The sequence below is a fragment of the Uloborus diversus genome, chromosome 4 (assembly GCF_026930045.1).
Source record: "Uloborus diversus isolate 005 chromosome 4, Udiv.v.3.1, whole genome shotgun sequence".
Lineage (NCBI taxonomy): Eukaryota > Metazoa > Arthropoda > Arachnida > Araneae > Uloboridae > Uloborus > Uloborus diversus.
This window is the reverse complement of record NC_072734.1, coordinates 121,439,645-121,461,787: the sequence shown is the minus strand read 5'-3', so window position 1 is coordinate 121,461,787 and position 22,143 is coordinate 121,439,645. Positions and strand designations below refer to the sequence as shown.

The 22,143-nt window shown below is 35.7% G+C and overlaps 1 protein-coding gene across 2 annotated transcripts in view; it reads right to left on the bottom strand.

Annotated features, from left to right (window-relative positions):
- Positions 1-223: 223 nt before the first annotated feature.
- LOC129220256 (solute carrier family 28 member 3-like) overlaps positions 224-22,143 on the bottom strand; it is a 57,678-nt gene continuing 35,758 nt past the window's right edge. For both annotated transcript variants that reach the window (XM_054854634.1, XM_054854633.1), the window contains exons 6-13: positions 21,394-21,618; positions 16,508-16,669; positions 15,087-15,212; positions 14,290-14,417; positions 10,005-10,173; positions 6,302-6,460; positions 4,923-5,103; positions 224-905 (exon numbers count right to left, since the gene is read on the bottom strand). In XM_054854634.1, coding sequence (XP_054710609.1) covers positions 886-905; positions 4,923-5,103; positions 6,302-6,460; positions 10,005-10,173; positions 14,290-14,417; positions 15,087-15,212; positions 16,508-16,669; positions 21,394-21,618 — 1,170 coding nt within the window. In that variant the 3' untranslated portion in view covers positions 224-885. The remainder of the gene's footprint in view (positions 906-4,922; positions 5,104-6,301; positions 6,461-10,004; positions 10,174-14,289; positions 14,418-15,086; positions 15,213-16,507; positions 16,670-21,393; positions 21,619-22,143) is intronic.

Sequence of the window (22,143 nt, the reverse complement as noted above, 5' to 3'; positions counted from 1 at the left end):
GCACTCTGTTTCACACAAAGATTTTCTAATATGCATGCTTGTAATTTTTTTTTTTTTTAATAAATACACGGACATCTTGACATGTCTTATTATTTTTTATGGTGGTGTAATTGTATTTTGGAACTAAAACAGAGGAAATAAAAACACATTTTATTATAAAATAACTATCTACAATTGAAGTATAGTACAAAAAATACATTGTTCAGAAGGGATCATAGTTGCTCTGGCATTGAAAAATTTGGCTGCTCCCATATGACAGGTAAGAGTTAAATTATTTGTTATTTTAGCTGTTGTTTTGATGTCAAGCACTATTTTATGATTCATCTGCAGCTTGTTCCGTGTTATAAAGCGTAATCCATTTTTTTTTTCCTTTTAACTCATATCGTTTTATTGCCATTCATATAAATATATAATTAGTATGAGCTTTAAATTTTGGCTGTGGTACCATTTAATTTTTTTAACTCGTATCATCAGCACATTTTGAAGTAAGATGCACAATTTTTAAGCCTTTAAAAGATGGTGTTGCAATCTATGGAAAGATCCCAAAGTTTTGACGTTTCTAAAGAAACATAGAAAAGAACAAGTTCTTGTTATTTTTATATTGATTCATACGAAGTTTGATCGCTGTTTGATGTTTCAAATCAGTAGATTTATCTAATCTGATTTATCACTGTCTTACCATATCAAGCTGAAATTATTCTATCTTAGCCATTCTAGAGAATGCTTAGCACTCTGAATGGCTGTCGCGGACTGCAGAGGAAGACTTGGAATAGTAACTAACGATTGTGCGTATATCTGTTGTGAATTCAACGCATGCTACATGCATTTTTGAAGAGTGACAGAACTTTGGTTCAACCAAACAATGGAAAATTTATCCAGTCTTCTTCAATGCGTCAACAGGGTACCTGTAAAACAAAGGGAAAATTTTGAAATTTCAATTAAAAATATGGGTGATTCTACAAAAGTGGGAAAGTTTGTGTTCCACACTGATATTTGTATTCTGTTTAATTTCTGCAAAAAGATTTCCTCTGTATATACTTTTATACTTCTTTAAAACTGCAGCTCCAATATTTAACTGCAGTAAAATTATAATTTTTTTTCTCATTAAAAATAAACATTTTCAGTGAAATGTTATTGATATGCTTTGTTCCATTTAATGCTTATAAGGCAACTGAATTAAATATAACTGAGTTTAAATTTTATGTAGCATATCGGTTGAATTAAAGCAAGATTGTCTTCCTGTATTATTTGGGGGGGGGGGGGGGGAAACATAAAATTTTTTTCTGCAACCACAACTTTCAATTTGTTCTAGCAGAATAATTTATGCCACTCCCCTTTTCCTCTTTAAAAAAAAATCATCTGTTAAATGTTATTAAAAAGTAGAAACGTAGAACTAGAATTACTTGTCATACATTGAATAAATAGACAAAACGATCATTTCTTCCCTTTTGTATTTTAAGTAATATTTCTTTCGGAATTCTATTTGAGAGAAATATTTTTTTATTGTGTAATTAGAGGTAGTTTAGACGTTATTCAGACCCTATCTTTAATGTATTCCTAAAGAAATAAAACATTGCAAATGATCACACCTTTTCTGATGATATTGATGATATCCAGGAGTGAAATATGATTAAAATTCTTGGTGAACCAACTGTTGACCATAGTTGATATCAAAAAATTTATCTAAATAAAGGTAATTTCTTAAAAAGAACTAGGTGTGTTGAGCATTGAAAAAATTATGGTTATTTATGATGGTTTTAGATCAATTTTTTTAAACTATGACCACTTTACCTCACCCCAGGTCATTAACACACAAGAAAAAAAAAGCCATTTAGCTATTTAAATCAATTTTTTTCTTCCGAAAATTCCGTGAAGCGTGTTCTTTATTAATGTAATGTAAAATAACGACAAAAAATTTGAAGTTTTAAAAGAAATTCCTGTATTTATTATTTATTGAAGTTGAAAAACCAGTATTTTATGTCCACTTTACCCCACCAGAACCTACTATAAATTTAACAAAATTGTGCATTGGATAAACACTCTATATATTACTAAACTTTTGAGAGTTTTTTATATCCTTACTAGTGGTACCCGCACGGCTTTGCCTGTAATAGAAAAATTGAAAGATCTTTTGGTTCGCCTGTATTTACAAATAATGTATGGTAAATTTTTTCGCCAATTGGCTTGTATCCATGTTACTGTTCCACGTTATGATAATTTCGTATATCGCCAATTGGCTTGTGCCCATGTTACGGTTCCACGTTAGGATAATTTCGTATTTTACTCGTCCATCTTATGATAGTTCTGTTCTTAAAATTGGAATAGAAAAAGAACCACATCGAATTTTCGAAAAATCGCTTCGAGGTGCACACCTCCATGCTACAAACTAACTTTGTCAAATTTCATGAAAATCGGCCGAACGGTCTAGTCGCGTCGCAGAGATCCTGACAGAGGGACTTTCAGCTTTATTATTAGTAAAGATAAAGATAAACAAAATTTAGTATGGAAGTTTTATGATTTTTTACATAATTAACGACAGAATATTTTAAATGGGATAAACAAACGAATGCACAGCTTTTTAGAAATGATTAATATGATCATTTGGCAAAAAATATTTCTAAAATATGTGCAAAAGTAAAAAATAAAAAAAAAATGAAAAAATAAAAAACTTATAATTTTTTTTATAAAATTTAAATATTTGTAAGTGTTATAATTTTTTTTTTTTACTGATTTAGAAAAAAAATATATACTGATTTATCAGTAAGCGCATACAAAGATATCAAAGAATTACGTATTTCATTTTAATGAAAAAAATTGAAGTAGGAATGGGGTGCTCTAGAAGTATTGTGATGTGGTTTCACACAATAAAAAATTAGAGGTAATTCTAATTTTGTAAAAGGAAAAATATATGGGCAATTAAGGAAACTGTTTGTTTCTAAAAAAAATATTGTTACCAATTTTGTAATTTAATCTAAGGAATTATGTCTAAATCGAAATTAATGCTGCTGCGTGATGAACTTGGTCGTTGTTGGTATCAAGAGTGTAATAGTAGTTTGATTAATGTTGTGTTGTTTGTTACTAGTTGCATGGGTTGGGTGTTTTTAAATTTAGATTGTTTACCATGCAATAAAAAAAATAATCAATTGGATTATTTTCTAAAAACACAAATTTTAACTTTGACGCTTGAAGAGAAGCTCGCGATAAAGAAACTGCAAAAGGACTAGATTTTGTTGCTCAGCGTTACTAACTATATTTCTCTTCATTTTGTCTGTATTATATATACAGTGAAACCTCCGAATAGCGGACAGTCAAGGGACCAGAAGTTTTGTCCGTTATTGGGAGGTGTCCGCTATTAGGAGGAACTACTTAATTTACCTTTTTCAAAATGGGCTGTTGTTCCCTTTGTAGAACACAATCGAAACAATTTCGAAAGGTTTACTACATTTTACGTCAAGTGTAATTAATCTGTTTTTTCTTAATAAAGGTATTCTGACAGCACACACTTGTCCTAAAAAGCATTTAATCAATCAAAGTAATCAGTTAAAACAGTTTGACATCTCTTTTTTGCATTACCAACGGCGGCAATTCGGCGGAACAACCCCCCTCCCCCCACACACTTTTCATGGTTAATTTTTTTTATTTTATCTCGAGTATCACTATTGCATGATTGACAGTTGGCAATATGACCTTGAATATGGGCAAATCTTTTTCATATCTAAAAATTAAACAACCCAACGAAATCACGGCGCCATAAAGCCGACTACTACCGGCGCCGGTCTGCTCAATTGCATCTCCTGAGAGCTCCACTTAGAAAAAGCGCCCAGTTTCTTCTTTTTTATCTTATTTTTTGAATAGTTATTGTGTACAAAATTCATTAAAATCTTAAGAAAAACGTACGTTAATTGTTAGGCTGACATCAGTTTTCACTTATCTGCTTCAATACTCTCAAAACTAGCAGTTACAAAATTATGACTTTTTTTTCTTTTTCATTTTTTGCTGCCCGCAAAAAGTACAATGTCTTTTAGTTATTTTTTTTTTCCTGCCTACAACTTTTAAGCCCCAATCGCTGCCTCTGCCCCTTACCACCCTTTTAATTCCAAGAAACAGTGATAAGGAAATGACGGGGGTTGGGGTGGAATATCAGTTGTGGAGGATGAAAAGCTTTGTAAGGCAAGCAGTTACTAAGATATTCTGTGAAAAGAAAAAAAAAACGGAAGCGCTACGATTGCAAGGAAATTTTTTGTGAAATAACTGTCCGTTATTCGGAGTGTCCGTTATTCAGAGTGAATTACATGGAATGGCCTATATTGAGGGACTGGGACTTGCAAAAATGTCCGTTAATTAGAGGTGTCCGTTATTCAGGAGTGTCCGTTAAGGGAGGTTTCACTGTATTTATCATTGTAAAAACTTTACATAGTGAGCCCACCCGCTAAATTAAGCACGAGCCGCCACTGTTGAAACCAGATACCTAGTAAAGGAGTGGGTAAGAAATTTTGCTTGCAAAATGGTCCGCTATTTTCTCCTACACAAAGAATTTTCATTCTCGCCGTTTGAAAAGATCACAAATCTGCCAGATTTCGGGTCAATGGTTCAACTTAGTGTGATGAACACCGAAATCATTGACTTTGAACGATATATTGGCTTCATTGACATCTAATCCCAGATGGTAGTGGAGGTGGCCCTCAAAACATATATGAGCTCCCTACATGTTTAAAGTTAAGCCCATCTTACAAGTCTCTCTTTTTTTTTTAACACGTTGCTAAACAATGTGGCGTGAGAAATAAACGTATGATCGCTACAAATATTATGGAATCCTTATCAAAATTTCCTGGGAAATACTAACTTTCTCATGGGCAGTTCGCCTCAAATTTCTTATTTGGCCTCAAATATGGTGGTGAAATGATTTCGTATTTAGCCCTTACCTGCTACGCAAGCTGTCATGAAACAAGTGGCCGAACCGCACATCATAGCACTCAGTGCTATACGTGCAACGTCTGCTTTACGAGAGGGAGCTAGTGCTCCAAGAGCACCCACTTGAATACCAATGGAAGACAAGTTTGCAAATCCACACAGTGCGTATGTTGCGATGGCAGATGATCGCGCCTGGAAAAGGGACTGTAATTAGGAATCTTCCACCAGAGAATGCTTATAGAAGAAACAAACACCAAAAACAACTTTTTACGGCACTCAGAGACTCCAGTTTCGGGCTCATTAGTAATCATCTCACATAGGAAGCACAAACACTCGACCACGAAGCCCCCCTATATTTTATTACTGACCAATCTGTGCTATTTGTTTTAGAAGAAAAATTAACTCATTATTTTTACTGCTTTTAAGAACTTGCTTTTTATTGAGGCAAGTAAATATTTCCTTATTCTTCCCCATTTGCATCATTAAAGGGGATGGAAAAGAAAACTTAATTTTTTCCCCCGCACAGGATTTACAATGGTATTTTATATTCATTAAATGGTTAACAAAATACTTTCCCCTCATTGTTACCTTTCTCGGTCACAAGATGGTCAACTTAGTATTTAATGAAGTAATTTATTTTAAACAATTAAAAGCGCAATATTAGATGTTACTATTTATGTTAGTAAATAATTTAGCCTAAGCCCCGGCTAAGGGGGGCGTTATTTCTAACTTTATGTGCTGCTTCACACTGATAATTAATCAAACTGATGTTTCATCTTAAGTTTGCACTGAGAGTAACGTTACATGAACCAACATGTAATATTATACTCAACGCCAATCTAAAACAAAACAGAGTAGTATATACATGCAATATACCAGACAGCCTGGCTATGGGGCAGTTCACACTACGGCCGTCCGTCCCGTCAATCCCGAGTTTTCCCACCCGAAACTGGTTTTCTTTGCTGGTTGCCATGACAGCAAGCCATCTTGGACGGGACCGGTTTCGATCAGAAGAACCTTGATATCTGACGGCCGTCAAAAGTAGGACAGCATTTCGTTGGTTTTCGCCAAGCAGCACGATCTACTCTCGTGTCGGTGAATTCAGCCCCGTGAGTTATGTACGGCGACCGTATGTGAATGCTACTCTGTTTTCGTCAGCAGTCCGTCACGTCAAAAAACGGGATGGACGGGACGGGCGGCCGTTAAGTGAACAGGCCTTATCACATCTAGAGACTGCAGTTTCGTTCTTATTAGAACTCATGAATAGTGGAGCAGTATATGATCTTAAAATAAAAAATTATTTTTTAAAGACAAATATTGATACACCTATATATTACTTAAGAGTGAAAAATATTGAAGATGCATACAATTCTTGACAGGTCTCACTTACGGTCAACATTTTTGCCTCTTGATAGGTGGCTAGTTGTCTGTATGCGACGAATTCGTTGACCACAGTTTTGAGTCCTATTAGATTAGCCACTCTTTCTTTGTCCTCCCAATCCACACCGAGTAGTAGAGACAAAGGAACGAACAATTTAGACAAGATCCACTAAAGAAAAAAATGGAAAATATGTAGTGTTGATTGCATTAAAACAAAAGTTAGTGAACAATACAGTTAACTATTGAAATGCATTCCGAATAGTGCGTAATTAAATGTTTTCAGCAGGGCTTCAGAGTCGGAATCGGGAGTCAAAAAGATATACTAAGAGTCGGAGTCGTACTGATTTTGGGGTATAGCAATCGGAATCGAAGACTCTAAATGTCATTTTTCATCCAATTCCACAGCTCTGGTTTTCGGGTATGTAAAGGAAATTGACACAGTTTATTGATTTCAACACCGCAGAGGTTTGAAGATCGATTCGAAAAAAGTTGGACGAGTAGTTCCTTTTTTACACCAATTTAAGACAAAATTTTCTAAAACATTCTCAAATGTGCGGGTGGAAAAAACTTAGACTTTTTATATTAAGCTTTTAATTATTGTCACGCACCATTAGTGTCACCAGTGAGGGATATATCCACTAACTCGAAAATAAATAAACGGTTGTCTTGTTTTATATAAACCGTCAATGGTGAAATTGGCCGTGAGCCAGGACTTTTTTGTATAGATATTGATATTTAATGTTTATTTTTTTCTTCTTCCTTTTTTTTTGTAAAACTTATGCCATTATTTCAATTATTTTTTTTTCTACTTTATACTTTGCTTATACATCAAACGACCGTTCATTTAGTGCACTTAAATTTGGCTAAATAGGTGGGAACATGAAAGTGCTGCAATTAGGATCTCCGAGAAACTTAGCTCAAAATAGAGTCCGAACCACTAGGACATGATCGGAAGAAGAATTAAAACAATAGATAACATGCAGCTGACGAATTTCTAATTTGGTCCCTTGGCATAGGAGCCTAGTGTTTTAGCTGTAATGCTACTGGATGGCTGATAAAAAATGTCGGTCTTCTATGTAATGGTTGAAGATTTAGATATAGCGGAATTAGAAATAGCGATGTTTCGAAAACGAAAGAGTAAATTTAGAAAAAATATTGTAATCGCATTATGTTAGCTGCCCCACCTCCATTATGATGAGAAAACAAATTTTAAAACCTAATTTTTTAGGAAAAAAGAAAAGTTTCGGTATTAAGTATTTTACGGTAAATTGCAGCCAGAACATGGAGTTTGGTTGTTTTCTCTGCATTAACATTACGTTGGCAGTGGGACAATTTTTACAGAGCGTGTTTGTCTGTAGAAGAAATAGTAAGCGAAAAAAAGTGGTCGATTTGACGACAAATTTAACGACAAGCCGTTAAAACAAAAATAGAGACGTAGTCTCGAGTTCGGAACGTTTCTGAACCAAGGTAATCAAGTTTTTCCTCTGCGAAAAGGGAATGCAAATCAGGAGATAAACAGACGACAGAAGCAATACCAGCTTTCAATAGAGTTGGGTTAGTATAGAGTTCTTCCACTTACTATTGATTTTCTTTTTGCAGTAAGAAAACGTGTAGCAAGTGGAACAAAAATATGTGAATGTAAGAACAAATCTGCAGTTCTGCGGAAGCGGTTGAAATATTTACCACTAAATGACTTGCAGTTTTTATACCAAGAGAGAAAAAAACGCAAAATGTAATCAAAGCCCGATTAAAGCCAGGAGGGGGTCCGGGAAAAGCATTACTGGCATTACTTTGGGTCACCTTCCTTCAGGGTTGCCCTCTCCGAATTCAACCCGAAAATTTTGTTTTTTCAGTAAACGGTATAACGGGCATGGGGATTACTATTTATTTTTGGATGTAATGTTTGGGGTGAACTAAAGCAGAATACTCAAAATAGCTGATAGTGTTGGCAGCAATAGATAGAAATATGCATTAATTTATTATTTATAACAGAACGTACTTACTAAGTTGATATGATTAAAAAAAAAAAAAAACGAACAACAGCATAAATTGTTCTATAAACGAATCATTGTTTAACTGAACATTTTCCATATCATGGCTTGCTAACATTTACCTCTCTCCAATAAGATTTTTACTTTCGCAAACTAAATTTTCATGAAGTAATTGTTTGTTGATTATTAAATACCATTTTTCCTCAATTTTGATGCTAAATTTATTTATTTATTCCTCCTAATTCATACTTAAGTTTTGAAATTGTTTTGGAGCCCCTTCAATTGGGAGCCCGGGGCAGCTGCGCTGTTTTCCCTTTTCGGGAATCAGGCACTGAATGTAACGAAAAGCGCACTCATTTCACTTATATTCAGTCCTGAAAAACAAACGTATGGGCCTCAAACAACAGTAAACTCTCGATTATCTACTGGCTGTTTATTCGCGGCCTTTAACACTTTTAAACTATATTCCCTTTCGATGATGATTGACTGAATGTAGATAAATGCGCATGTTTTAACTAAACAAATGTAAAATCTATTTTTAGACATTCCTATTTTTTTCTCCTCTCTCATTTCCAGTGACATCAAACCTTCCAATGTCAACGAAACCTGTCTAGTAGAAACTTGATTTTTAGATCTACGTTACTTCCTGCTTTAGATATGCACTACTCTTACTAATTTTCAGGTCTACACTACTTACGTGCATAAACGACTGACCGGTCAGTCTTGAGAGAATTCTTCCCGTCTTCCCAATGCGTTTTGGAGTAATCTAACTTGATCTGTTTCCGTAAATTTGTTTTCACGATTTTTCTGCGTATCTGTGTAATTCTTTTGCAGTAATGTGAGATCTTTTTTTATCTTTACATGCATTTTTACACACAGTTATCGTTTTAGCCAGTGGTGCCCCCCCCCCTTTAAGGGCAAGTGCGTACCCCCTTTAATATCACGGAGATCCTCCCAAAAGCAAAAGCCCCCTCCCAAAATGAGAAAAATACCCCTCAAAACACCCCCCTCCCTAAAAATTTCAATGGCCTAAAAATTCTGCGCCATGACCCCCCCCCCCCTCTAAGGTGGGTAACTCTGTTTTAGCTACAGTTTTAATGCATACACGAGTGTTATTAATCTTTTAAATTAATTGGATACATTAGTATCGTTTCTGCCAAACGTGTGGATTATCCTCGACTTCCGTTGTCCGCGGTTTCCATGCCACCCGAATCAATCCAAATCCTGTAGGACGACAGCCCGTGAGGGCCAAAGCCTACTGTGCCCAGCTCAGTTTTCCTGACCAAGGGCTCTTGGATGCAAGACAAATGCTCCAGTTAGGTGGTCAGCTTAACGCAGAACCCCCAGTGTTTGGTTCCCAAGTACGCTTGGTACTCATTTTATCGACCCACCGAAGGAATGAACAGCTGCTTCAACCGTACCCGACCCGTGAATAGAACCCGAACCTGTGGCGTGGGAGCGCGAAGCGCTACCACTGAGCCATTGGGCTTCTTCCGTACCACCCTATTCTGCGGATAATCGGGAGTTTACTGTACATCCATTTTCCAAGACTGGGACAAGGTTAAAAACATTACATATTGGTATACCGAAACGAGAAAGAAATTAGTGTAGTGTTGTCTGAAATAATGGCGCCATCTTTCACGCAGAACAGAATTTGAAACACACACCGGCATAGGTGTATGTGCGGGCATATTCACTTGGCTTTAAGTGAACACTACTCACCTCAAAATTAAACTCCTCCCAATCAAGCAAGGATCCAAACCAGCTAAGCAGATTGTTTATGAGCGCGATGAAAGCCACGAATGCTATGAGATTGGCGGCGATGTTGCTGACCAATTTCACAGCCGAAGAAGCACCGTTGCAAGCCGCCTCCAGAGCACTTCCCTCAGAACTAAAAAAGAAAAAAAGCTGATTTTTTTCTGGAAAAATAAAGATTTCCTCAATCAAGGATTTCAGCCAGATGATTACTCCATGCTTCTAAAAATTATAATGTTGCACGCATTTCTGTCTATCCTTTTTCGATTTTTTATTCGGGCTAAATATCAAACAAAAAGAACACTTAATGAATCACACAATTACAAAAAATGCACCGTAGCACTCGAAGCAATTACCAAAAACGAAATCTTGCAAGAAAGGTGTCCTCTACTTTTCGCAGACACGAAATTTCTTTTTTCGCTGTTTTTCAGTTTCAACCTTACCTTTTGATACATTAGCATCAGCTAAATTTGGCAAACGATAAATAAAAAATGTAGCAGTAGTTCTGTTTATTTGTTTACTTATTTGTTGTTCTTCAGACGAACCTTTCAAAAGTAATCTGTCTATTATCCATATCCTAATTTTAATGCTGCTCAAATAAGTAAATCAAGACTCTTTAAATTTCCGATATCATCTTATACTAATAAAATCTGAGTATCTATCTATCTATCTATGTCCAAGCTTCTTCTCCCGAACGACAGTGAACTGACCATCGAACCAGGTATCGATGGATTCGTCATCTTCCCGTCTTCATGTTTGGCTATTTAACATAATCCTCCGATAATAATTAGCGGAGATATCAATTAAAAACTATTAATTATGACTCTTAGATTTCAAAATCAAATCCCTATTTTTCGAAGGCTTTCCTCCATTCAAATTATTATTCAGTGCTTCATCTCAACTTTCCATAACAATGCTTTTATTAAAATGTATGGCGGGTGAAGAAAATCATTGAGATGAAAGATCTGTTGCCATTTTTTTTCTCGAATATGAACAGGTAAAATTCTTGTTTTTATTTTGAGGCTTTTCCTGTAATCAGGGGATTTAAAATGTTTACTTTTTGGGGTTTTCCGCAATCTGCCGCAAAATTTCAGTGACTTTTTTTTTTTTTTTTTGGTTCAAGCCTGAGTGTTGAACTCGCGTCACTTGATATAACTTTCATTTTTTAGGTAGCCCGTGCAACGCCGGGCACGGAGCTAGTCATATAAATAATAGCCGATTATCGAGTAACCCGCGTGTTTCAAGAATGAAACTCGCGCCACGGCATGATAATTTAATAATATGTTTCTGTAATATTTAATATGCAGGGAAAGGCTTTATTGGGACAAGGCTGAACTCGATCCGGTAACTCAAATGTTTTACTGGTAAAACTCATTTCAGGGGAATGAAGAAACGAAAAAATGCTCAACAATGAACACTACCTACTGAAGTTTAGGGTTAATCCACTGGAGTTATGTTGCAATTTCAATTATCAAAATATCACCGAACAGGTAATGGCTTCGTTCAAATGTAGAAGCAACTTTTACACGTCATACCTTGACGGGCGATTTTCTAGTACTTAAAGAATGATATTGAAAGAGAAACTTAAGTTATTAGTATTGTTTACTTTTTTTTTCGTGTACTTCCTGAAAATAATTGAATTTAGTTGTCATATGACCCCTTAATAGTTTTAGTATGACGAACGAGAGGGATCATAACTAGTCAAACGAGTGTGCTCGAATATATTTTAAAAAGCATAGATAAATCATAGGCGAAAGTTAATGAAAATTTCGTTTCTATAAGATTGCAATTTTTAAGTTCTAACACCGTGAGAGAATCAGTTTTTTTTTTTTTTTTTGTATGCTGCAACGTGACAGTTCAACGTCCTTCAAATTAAAAAAAAAAAAATCAACCCTTAACCATGCCCATAACCAGTCATTTACCCTATTCCAGTTCGGTATTTTACGGTGAATTGTAGCGAGAACATGAAGTTTGGTTGCTTTCTCTGCATTAACATTACATTGGCAGTGGGACAACTTTTACAGAGCGCGTTAGTTTGTAGGACAGATTACAGTGTTTTGTTGAGATAACAGTGACTATGTTGAACTTCAAGTCGAAGACAAACATGACAAACTATAAATTTTAATTGAAAAGTTCAGGTTATCTCTGAACGGATGCGCACAATTGTTACAAGTATAAAAATGGAGATTTAAAAATTTTAATATTTGAAATTAAAAAAGAAAGTTTTTTTTTAATCATGCAAATGCAAATAAGAAAATCTATTCTAAATGAATTTATTTAATTATCTTAAGCACAAGAAACTTTTACATCAGATAAATCAGTGTGAAAATATTAATGAGTGATAGAATTGGCAAATAATTTTACGTTTTTACAATATTGACGGTTGTTAAAATTATTATTATTGTTATTATTATTGTTATTATTATTATTATAATTATTATTATTATTAATATTATTATTATTATTATTATTATTGTTGTTGTTATTATTATTATTGCTATTTTTATTATTATTGTTGTTATTATTATTATTGTTGTTATTCTTCTTCTTATTATTATTATTCATAAAATATAAAGTCAAACTTTCAGGAAAATTTTTATTTTAATACTCCATTATTGAGCGAATGTGCAGTGAAACTAATATAAAATCGAATGATAAAGTAATTAATTAACATACAGGTTTGTGCCTCAACAGATATTCATTGTAGTTGAAGGAGTAATTGAAACCAACCGCAGTGAAGTGAAAAAAGTAATCTGCACAATTTTAAAACAATAAGGGCTCATGAATTCAGGGTATGGGTGATATTGATCCTTATAGTACTTTTTAAAGTCACTTCCTAATGGTATAAAATCCATTTTAATCTGTAGGCCCTTCAGAAATACTTACTCTCTGTGCTCGGCCTGTGTATGTTCTTTACTAATAATAAAGCTGAAAGTCTGTCTGTCGGGAGGATGTCTGTAGGATGTCTGTGACGCGCATAGCGCCTAGACCGTTCGGCCGATTTTCATGAAATTTGGCACAAGTTAGTTTGTAGCATGGGGATGTGCACCTCGAAGCGATTTTTCAAAAATTCGATGTGGTTCTTTTTCTATTCCAATTTTTAGAACAAAAATGTCATAAGATGGACGAGTAAATTACGAAATTCTCATAACGTGGAACTGTAACATGGGCACAAGCCAATTGGCGAGATACGAAATCATCATAATGTGGAACCGTAACATGGGTACAAGCCAATTGGCGAGGAAATTCACCATACATTATTTGTAAATATACAGGCGAACCAAAAGACCTTTTAATTTTTCTATTACGGGCAAAGCCGTGAGGGTACCACTAGTATGATATAAATACGAGATCGTAGAGCTCTCATCTGCAATCAAAGAACTACCTACTTCGTTGAATTAGCGTTCTAACCTGTAGCGGAGAAGGACTTAAAGCTTTTCCGTGGCCTTTCACTCCAATTATCTCCTTGCAGAAAGAGACGGTTTACGGAAGTAGTCTGACAGTGTAACATTGCTCCCTCATGTAAAGAAGAAATAAGCAGGGCTGCGGAGTCGGGGGGAAAATGACCGATTCCAGCACGACTCCGACTTCGGGAAGTTTGGCGCCTTCGATTTTGACAAAATCTGTCCAACTCCGACTCCGTAAGCACTGGCAGAGTTGCGAACTAGGAGAGAAAATGACCGACTCCGATTCTTGGAATTTTAAACCTTCGGCTTCCGAATCGAACTCTTGCATCCCAAAATCATCCCGACTCTGATTCCGCAGCCCTGGAAATAAGTTCAGATTTCCAAGAAAACAAATAAGCAATAATTGAATTTCGTTAAGGTTGCTAATGTTTATTCTTTTCTCTTTTAATAAAAATATATATGTTTCCACTAAAGTTCAAAAATCAGTTAATTCACACAACAGCAAGAGTTGTTTTAAGTGCAAAAATTGTTTTATTTCTCAAATTACCTAAGTAATTTGCGAATTACCTAGATAATCTTACACATTGCAAGATCAGTCCTGGAGAAACCAAACTAAAAATGAAGGGAGAGGAGGAAGAAGTAGAAAAAGGAAATGAGAGAAACACAAACTTTTTGAATTTGAAAGGTACGGAAGCCACTAATGTGCACATTAGCTAGCTAAAATGCGGAAAACTTCCGATCCGCACCTTAAAATCTGTGAATTTGAAGATAAGCTAGGTAATCTGCACGTTAACGGCTTTCGACTTTTAACGGTAACATATCCATTGAATCAGAAGCGTATTTACCCTTTGTCCATTTTTATGTTGTTAAGTTCAGTCTGACTATCTTCTGTTTCTGGATAAACAAGCTTCGAGAATGCCAGGGCCGCAGGGGCGTTCATCACGGAAGCAGATAACAGGTGCGTAGCACTGATCTAAAACAGCACAGGGAAAATCACTCACACAAAAACCGATTCGAGAAAACGTTACGTTAAAAATAAAATCTTCAGACGAATATTTGATACGCAGTGGCAGGTTCAGTTTTAAATGTCCGCAGAAAAAATTTTTTGGTGTCCCTTTATCTACGTTTTAACAGTAAAATATCATGTGGATTTTTATTTTCTCTTTGAGGCCTCTATGGGTGTGGGGTCCTTCAATTTTTACGGTATGGGAAACCCGTCTGTTCCTGTATACCAAAAATTAATGAAAATTTACGGTAGGAAGTTCTAACATCCATGATGCCAGTACTTTTTACCGTGAAATACTATTTTACTGTAAAAGTTCATAGTAAAATATCATTAACGCAGTGGGTTCAGTAATTAAAACGAACGAGATACAAGCAGCGGGGTTTGCATCTGCCTTCTCATTTTCCACAGCACGATGTGTTAACCTCTATACTGTATGTGAGTCGAGAGAAACGGTGAACAGCGAATTATGTGCTTCGCATCGTAAGTCGCGTGTTATACTAAATGACACTGCAATCGTTTACATTTTCGGGTGAAATTAATAGTAGAATTTTCTCTGTATTGTAAGCAATCCATTTTACAGCAATATTTATGCTAAAATTTTCCGAATTTTTATTTCTTCAAACCACACTCACTCACCCCAAAGTTGATGTAAGCTGCTAGGACGGATCCTGCAATTGTAGCGAACCCTCCTGTCATCACGGCATGTAACTCAGATGTTGTCAGAAGAGGAAGGTAGGGTTTTATCAATAAAGGCGCCTCAGTCTGCAAAAGAAAACATCTATAAAGTTAAAAGAATAATACGTACAAGCTACTCGAAGCATTTTATAGGAGAAAAAACATCAAAATGCATGCAACCATGAAAAATTACAATATTTTTTAACCGAGGAAAGAGGGTCAATGACCTCCATCCTGATTGCCCAAATGACAGCCCTGACCCAGACGATTTTCAGGGGGTGAATGGCTACTGCATTGTCGGAGGGGGGGGGGTGTTGACTGATGGAAACATATTGTATATATATATATTTAGAAATGAAGTGTGCCAATTTTACACGGATTTTCAAGCAATGTATTAAAAGTATTCTGTATATACAGAATTGAAAAGTGAGAGGAACCAGTATTTTGAATTCGATTTAACTCAAATCTTTTAACTTTTGATTTGTTTGAGTACAAAAGAGCTGTTCCTAACAGCCACTTTGATTTTCTATAGCACTTTTTTTCTTGTAAGAAAGGAAAAAAAATGTCAAGATGGCATCTCTTTTTACCCGATTTCACCGGACACAATGCAATAAGCAAGGAGAATGATTATTACAAAAATTGACTTTGCAAAAAAAACCTAAAGGTAAATAGTTATATTCGTGTGTCCATCCTCCCAAAAATTTTCGAAATCGTATTCTCTCAAAAACGTGATTGATCACACCAAATTTGCTAATTTTAAGAGAAGAGATGAGGACCAGGGACGTTCCCCCAGGTAATTTTTCGGAACTGAAGTTCAAAAGACACAATTTTAGGCTCACTCTCTAAAGTTGCTATCTCCTCCGATACCTTTAGAAAAATCGGGCTAGGGGGAGGAGGAGGTGGCGTGCTTTCTCGTGAAAGTTTTCGAAATTCATGTAATAAAAGCGTCTTTAATTACGAATGCAAAAAAGATAAGATGCCTGAGAAAAGAGCGAGTAAGCGAAAAATGAAACAGATAAAAAAAGAGATAGACTTAAGAAATAATAGTTGATAAGGCTTTTCTGTTTAAGGAGGCTCTTCAAAATCATTAATTTCCCCCTACTTATACATTTATTTAACAGGAGTGTAACTGGGATTCTATTAGATGGATGATTTCTGTGGAAAACAGTATCATAAAGGGATTGATGAGGAAATAATTGATAAGCATTGGATGAAAATTGACCTTTCTACCCGCTCCTCCTTTTACTGCGGCAAATAAACTTTGTATGTGTGTCGTGCGTAATTTTAAATCGTCATGTCATAGAAATTCCTTCTTGCCAATAATGTATAATTACTGCTTGTTACATTGTGAGATACAATTGGTTTAAATGCAATCTAGTTACCATGCCAAGGAAAACATTCGCCGCTGCAGACGCCGATTCGCAAGCAGTAGTTCCCAATGTAAAACGCAGCAACTGTCCCAACCGAGACACCAACACTTGCATCACTCCCAAATGGTACAGCAAAGACACCACAAAGCTGAAAAAAATCACCACGCTCAAAACCTGCGAATACAAACAAATGAATGAATTGAAATAAAAAATTATCACTTGCTATTTATTACTAGAAAATCCCAAATAAATGGAGGCTTAAGTACCTTATCGAACCACCTCTACGTGAATGTACGAGGTGATACAGTCAAGCATTGAGGCACAGCAGTCTTATATGATGTCCTACGTCATCTCGTACGCAGTTACTGTAAAAGCGCCACTAATTCGATCAAACTCATAGGCTGTCCAATTTCCGTCTCAATAAATCCCATACATGTCAGATTTCTAAGAAATATCGCGCCGGGTAGAGGCAGAGATAATGTGGAAGAGGAACTCCAGTGACAACCTTGCTGTGTGTGACGGAGCATTGTCCTGTTAAAAAATGACTTCCCGGAGCCCCGCCTTGTGTGACAACACACTTGACTGAAGCACGACACTGACGTACCGTTATGCTGTCATGGAACTGCGGATCAGTATTAGGGATGACCATGTTTCGTATATGATAGCACCTCAATAACATTACATTAGCTGTGGGTGCGGCGTGCTGCTGAAAAGCAAATGCACTTTTTGGAAGTTCACTCCATAAGCGTACAAAAGTGTCATCATTGCCAAAAGTTGATTTGGATTCGTTGCCAAAGACGATCTGGATGCGTTTTTTTGCAAACAAATCTCTTCGAACTCGACACAACTTCAAGTGGATGAGACAATGTGAATGCCCTGATAAAGCCTTTGTTTTTCAGCAGCACACGGCACCCACAGCTGGATTGACGTTGTGAGGTGCTATCTTATAGGAAACATGGTCACCTTTGATATTGATTCACTGTACCATGAGTTTTTTACGGATGTTTGTTGACAGACGGTATGTTTGTGTCATGCTTCAGTCACATGCGTTGGCACTCATGACGGGGCTGCCAGGAGCCATTTTTTAACAGGACAGTGCTCGGCCACACACAGCCAAGGATCTCATGGATCTTCTTCTTTCACATTATCAAATTCTCGGTCCTGCACAACGCCCTGATTTGTCACAAATCGAGCATTACTGAGGTCACATGAGATGGTAAATTGGACAGCCTATGAGTTTGATAGAACAAATGGCACGTTTACAGTAACTATGGTACGAGATGACGTAGAGCATCGTACGAGACTGAGGCGTACGCTTCAATGCTCGATTTTATTGCGTCGTACGTTCAAGCTACAGGTGACTCAACAAGGTACTTAGACCTCCATTCATTTGAGATTTTTTCAGTAATAAATCATCATGTTGCTTTCACTTTCTAAATCAGTGTTGACATCACGTATGTAAAATTTAATTTAGTGGGGTTGTTTCTTTCAGTCAAAAGTAGTACTTTTTTGTCAGTGAAATTGATAGAATAAGCAAAAAAAAAAAAAAACATGGACTCAGAAATATTTTCATTTTCCCAACAGTTATTTTTCAATTAATTTTTTAAAATGTCCGATTTTTTAAACAAGGCGTGGTCTTTATGACGTCACAAATGATGCACTAAATGGCGTATCTTTCTAGCGCATTTCCTCGTTATGATAATCAAGAAGCGAATTACAATTGCGCTCTGCGCTTGCTATCAATCATATCGTTGCCAATACACGAGAGTAAAGATGCGAATTAAATATTTTGGACCGTGAATGGCAACACTGAATGGCATTTTATCATTTGTGATGTCATCAGCAGAAGCGTTAAACGATTAAAGAGCACCGATTTAAGGATTTTTTTAAAAATATTAAAGTTAAAGAAATTATTTTAAAAATGGTCAGATTCTATGTTTTTAAGCATGCTCTTTTTGTGGAGTAGAACATTGTAGAACAAGAATTATAACCTTCTTTAGTGCATTTTAAATGCAGTTCTTATACGCATTTATTCACACGATTGGTAATTATTCCGTAGTTGTGAAAAAAAGAGAGAAAGCTCGATGATTTTATCCCCCCCCCCCCGTTAGTATTTTCTTTTTGAGACAAAGTTGGGAAATGAGGGGCAGAGGGAGATAGTTAAGATAACTGTACTTTTTCAAAATGAACAAATTATAAGTTTATTTTGAGAGTTTCAGTATATAAAAAAGTAACTTTGTATTTTATATTTAAAAGAAAAAAACTTGCTTTGAAGCATTATTTTTATTCTTTGGCAGTAAATTTTTACATTGAAAAAGTCGGAAAATTTGCACATTTTTTCTTCATGGGGCCAAAAAGGGGAAAATAAAATATTTTTCGAATGATATATTTCCTAGCTTATTATTAAGAATATTTTTCGATCAAAGCAATGAGTAACTAAAATAATTAATGAATAAATGAATAGATGGTGAAGCAATAAACGAATAAATAAGTAAATTAATTGATCAATCCATGTGAGAATTAATAAATGCGCGAATAAAATAGTGAATAAATAAGAAAATAGATGATAGGCCATTAAATAAGTGAATTTTAAAATAAATTAGTGCAATCAAGTAATTAGTAAGTAAATAAATGTTTTAATAAATAATAGAATAAGTAAATGGAATGAACTATTTCACTTTGCCCCATCCATACTGTCCCACATGCACATGACTATTCGGGCAAGCCATTTAAAACAAAAATAATATAATAACTTTATTTTATTTCAATGCTTAATGCTTCACTGAATATTAGCAGGTCTCAATTAACATTAAAAATGTAAATAACAAATCATTTTATAACAAGGGAAAAAATGTTTTTTCACTTAAAAAAAATATTATAATATGAGCATCAATTTTTGAAAACTGCTCGTATTATCATATGCTGTCAGAGACAACGTTTTCCTGACTGGTTTAGCCTATAAGTGCTACTACTTAATTAAGATATTACCAGATGGAGGGGGGACAGGGTTAATATTTCACCATTTCACTTTGACCCGTTATTTCACGTTTCCCCATATTCCCCTACGTTTAACTGAATTTAGTATAAAGCTTTAAAAAAGGATTCTCAATTCTCCCTCTTCATTCCGCTTTTGCGTCTAACAAAACTTAGAATACTTGTGATCTATCTTTCCTTTTCTGGCTTTACCGTGTTAGCTTTAAAAAAATCAAATAAATGGAAAATTTATATGTAATCTGTCCTGGGCTGCTCTAAGGTCCTGAGAGATTCATCTAAATGTAAGATAAAGCCTTCGGGATCGAGGATCCTTTAAATACTCAATTTAATAATGATACTTAATTTCAATTTTTATTTACGGTTTACGGGCTGTTATTGAATTATCTCTGTTTTGCGATTTTCCGTGCAAAAGAGAATATTAAATAGCAGGGATAAGTGAAATTTCAGTAAACATGGTAAACAAAAATATTTTTGAGGATTTGGTACGCATGTAAGGAAGCACCAATTTATTTGACGCTTAGGAAGCATAAAAAATTATAGTCCATAACGGTTAATGTTATACGAAATACCCCAGTTGTTTTTTACCATACCTTTATATAAGGTTCTAGAAAGCACGTAGCTTTGCAGATGTTATAACAATGATGATCAACAACATTTATCAATACAAAAGTGCTTGCTATCAGCTCGGAGATCTTTTTATTTCTTTATGCCTCAAATTTTATAATTCATTGCTGCTGTTTATTTCACTTTTTCCTTACATCTTTCTGTGACTTATCTTCACGAACGACTTTATGTGACGCATTCAAAATAATCTGCCTTTAAAAATGCCTCATACCCACAGTGCCACCATGAAACAGCCATAGAGCTGTAATAAAATACTCTTTGATGGCTCACGGGCCCATTTTTGTAGACAGATTATTGAGCAAAATAAATTTGAATTAAACTTTCGGAATGATACTTTCAAACGTCATTCATTTTCAATCGGCTTCAACAGAAGGGTATTTTCTCATTGGCGTGGGGGGGGGGGGCGTGTTTCAATGCTACCGCATTTCCTTCACCTCCTTCTCCCAATTTGTAGCTTCTCATTGGATGAGCCGATTTTGTTTATTCTTTTTTTTCTTGGCGAGACTGTAAAGTAAGGCTATTGGTTTAATGATGGATTTATCGCTGTTAGAAATGCATAATTTTCCACTTGGGGAAATTCTACGCCTGTAAAGCGACGGATCGGGAGATTTTGATAAGGGGTCAGGTTTCAATGGAAAGCATTATACTTCCTAAGTAAAAAAATATCAGTTAGGCAGGGGTGCCCATCCACCCATGGATAATGGTACACCCCCTCACATGCTACTGAGCACTTCCTTCAACCCCACTGACATCAAAGTCGTTCCTATTACCCCCCTCCCTCCCAAATTTTTTAATGACACAATCTGCACTAAGGACCATATTCCCTCAATTTTTTTAAATCAAAACTCTTATTTCCATAGGCAGACAAGCTGGTCACACTACTGTAAGGTTTCAATAAATGAGATTACAGCTGAAAAATATTTGGAAAAAGCACACACACACACACACACACACACATATATACGACATGTAGTTTGAAGTGAAAAAGTGCTCGGAAAAAACGTCGAGCATATATATGATTGTTCTTTTGAAACTGAGCAAAAAACCCATGATAGTACTAACCTTACAGACAGAACCAAGCAAAAATTTAAAAAAGGTAACATTGATTCTATGTACTATTTTTTCGGATTTAAAAAACTGAACTTTAATAAAATTATAATATTTTTAATACTGAAATTCTTATCACAGGGGGGTCTATTGACCCTCCCCTGAATCCTCCCTTGGCTTGTATGGCAACCTTATTATCTGGCCCCAAATTCGTTACATGGCAGTTTTCTTACCTTAAACGCAAATATGGCCGGTTGGTCGGGAATCTTCTCTCCCTCCATTTTACCGCTGACGAGGTATCCGAAGACGAAAGTGGAACCTTTGTCAGTGACACCCAAGAAAGCAGTGACTTTGTCTCCAAAACATACGAAGGCATCACGGCCCGCAGGCCATCGAAGCAGCACCAAGCCCAGAAGGAACTGGATAAGTACGCCGAACAACAGTGGCCGCCAACGCACCTGACAGAAGAAGGAAATTAAATTGTATATTCGTAGCCAAAATAATTATGAATTAGCTAACTACCAAACGGCACGACCGTGAGGGTCACAGATCTGGAGAAAATTCTAGATCTAGGCCAATTTGCAATTGATAAAGTGGTTTGAGTACACAGGCCATAGCGTGGCTTTAAATTGCGTCCAAAGTTGCTAGCTTTGCACTAGAAATACTTTTCGAATCAACCCATTTTTTTAAACCCTTTTCTTGCTATCTCATTGCAGCAGTATGTAGCAAGTGACTACAATTCATACGCATAAAAATGGATGTATGTGGGTGTTTGTATGTTCGTTATAAAAGTCCAGAGTGTACGTCGGATCTTTGCCGAATTTGGCACGTACATCCGTTGATGTTCAGGAATTCCCATACGAAGGGGGAGAGGGTGTAGGATTTTTTTAAAAAATCAAAAAGTCTACATTTTAATTTTGAGTCATAAAATTGCTCTTTTCTACGATTTGGTCTGAAAGAAAAGCCAGTAAAAAACAGCTCCA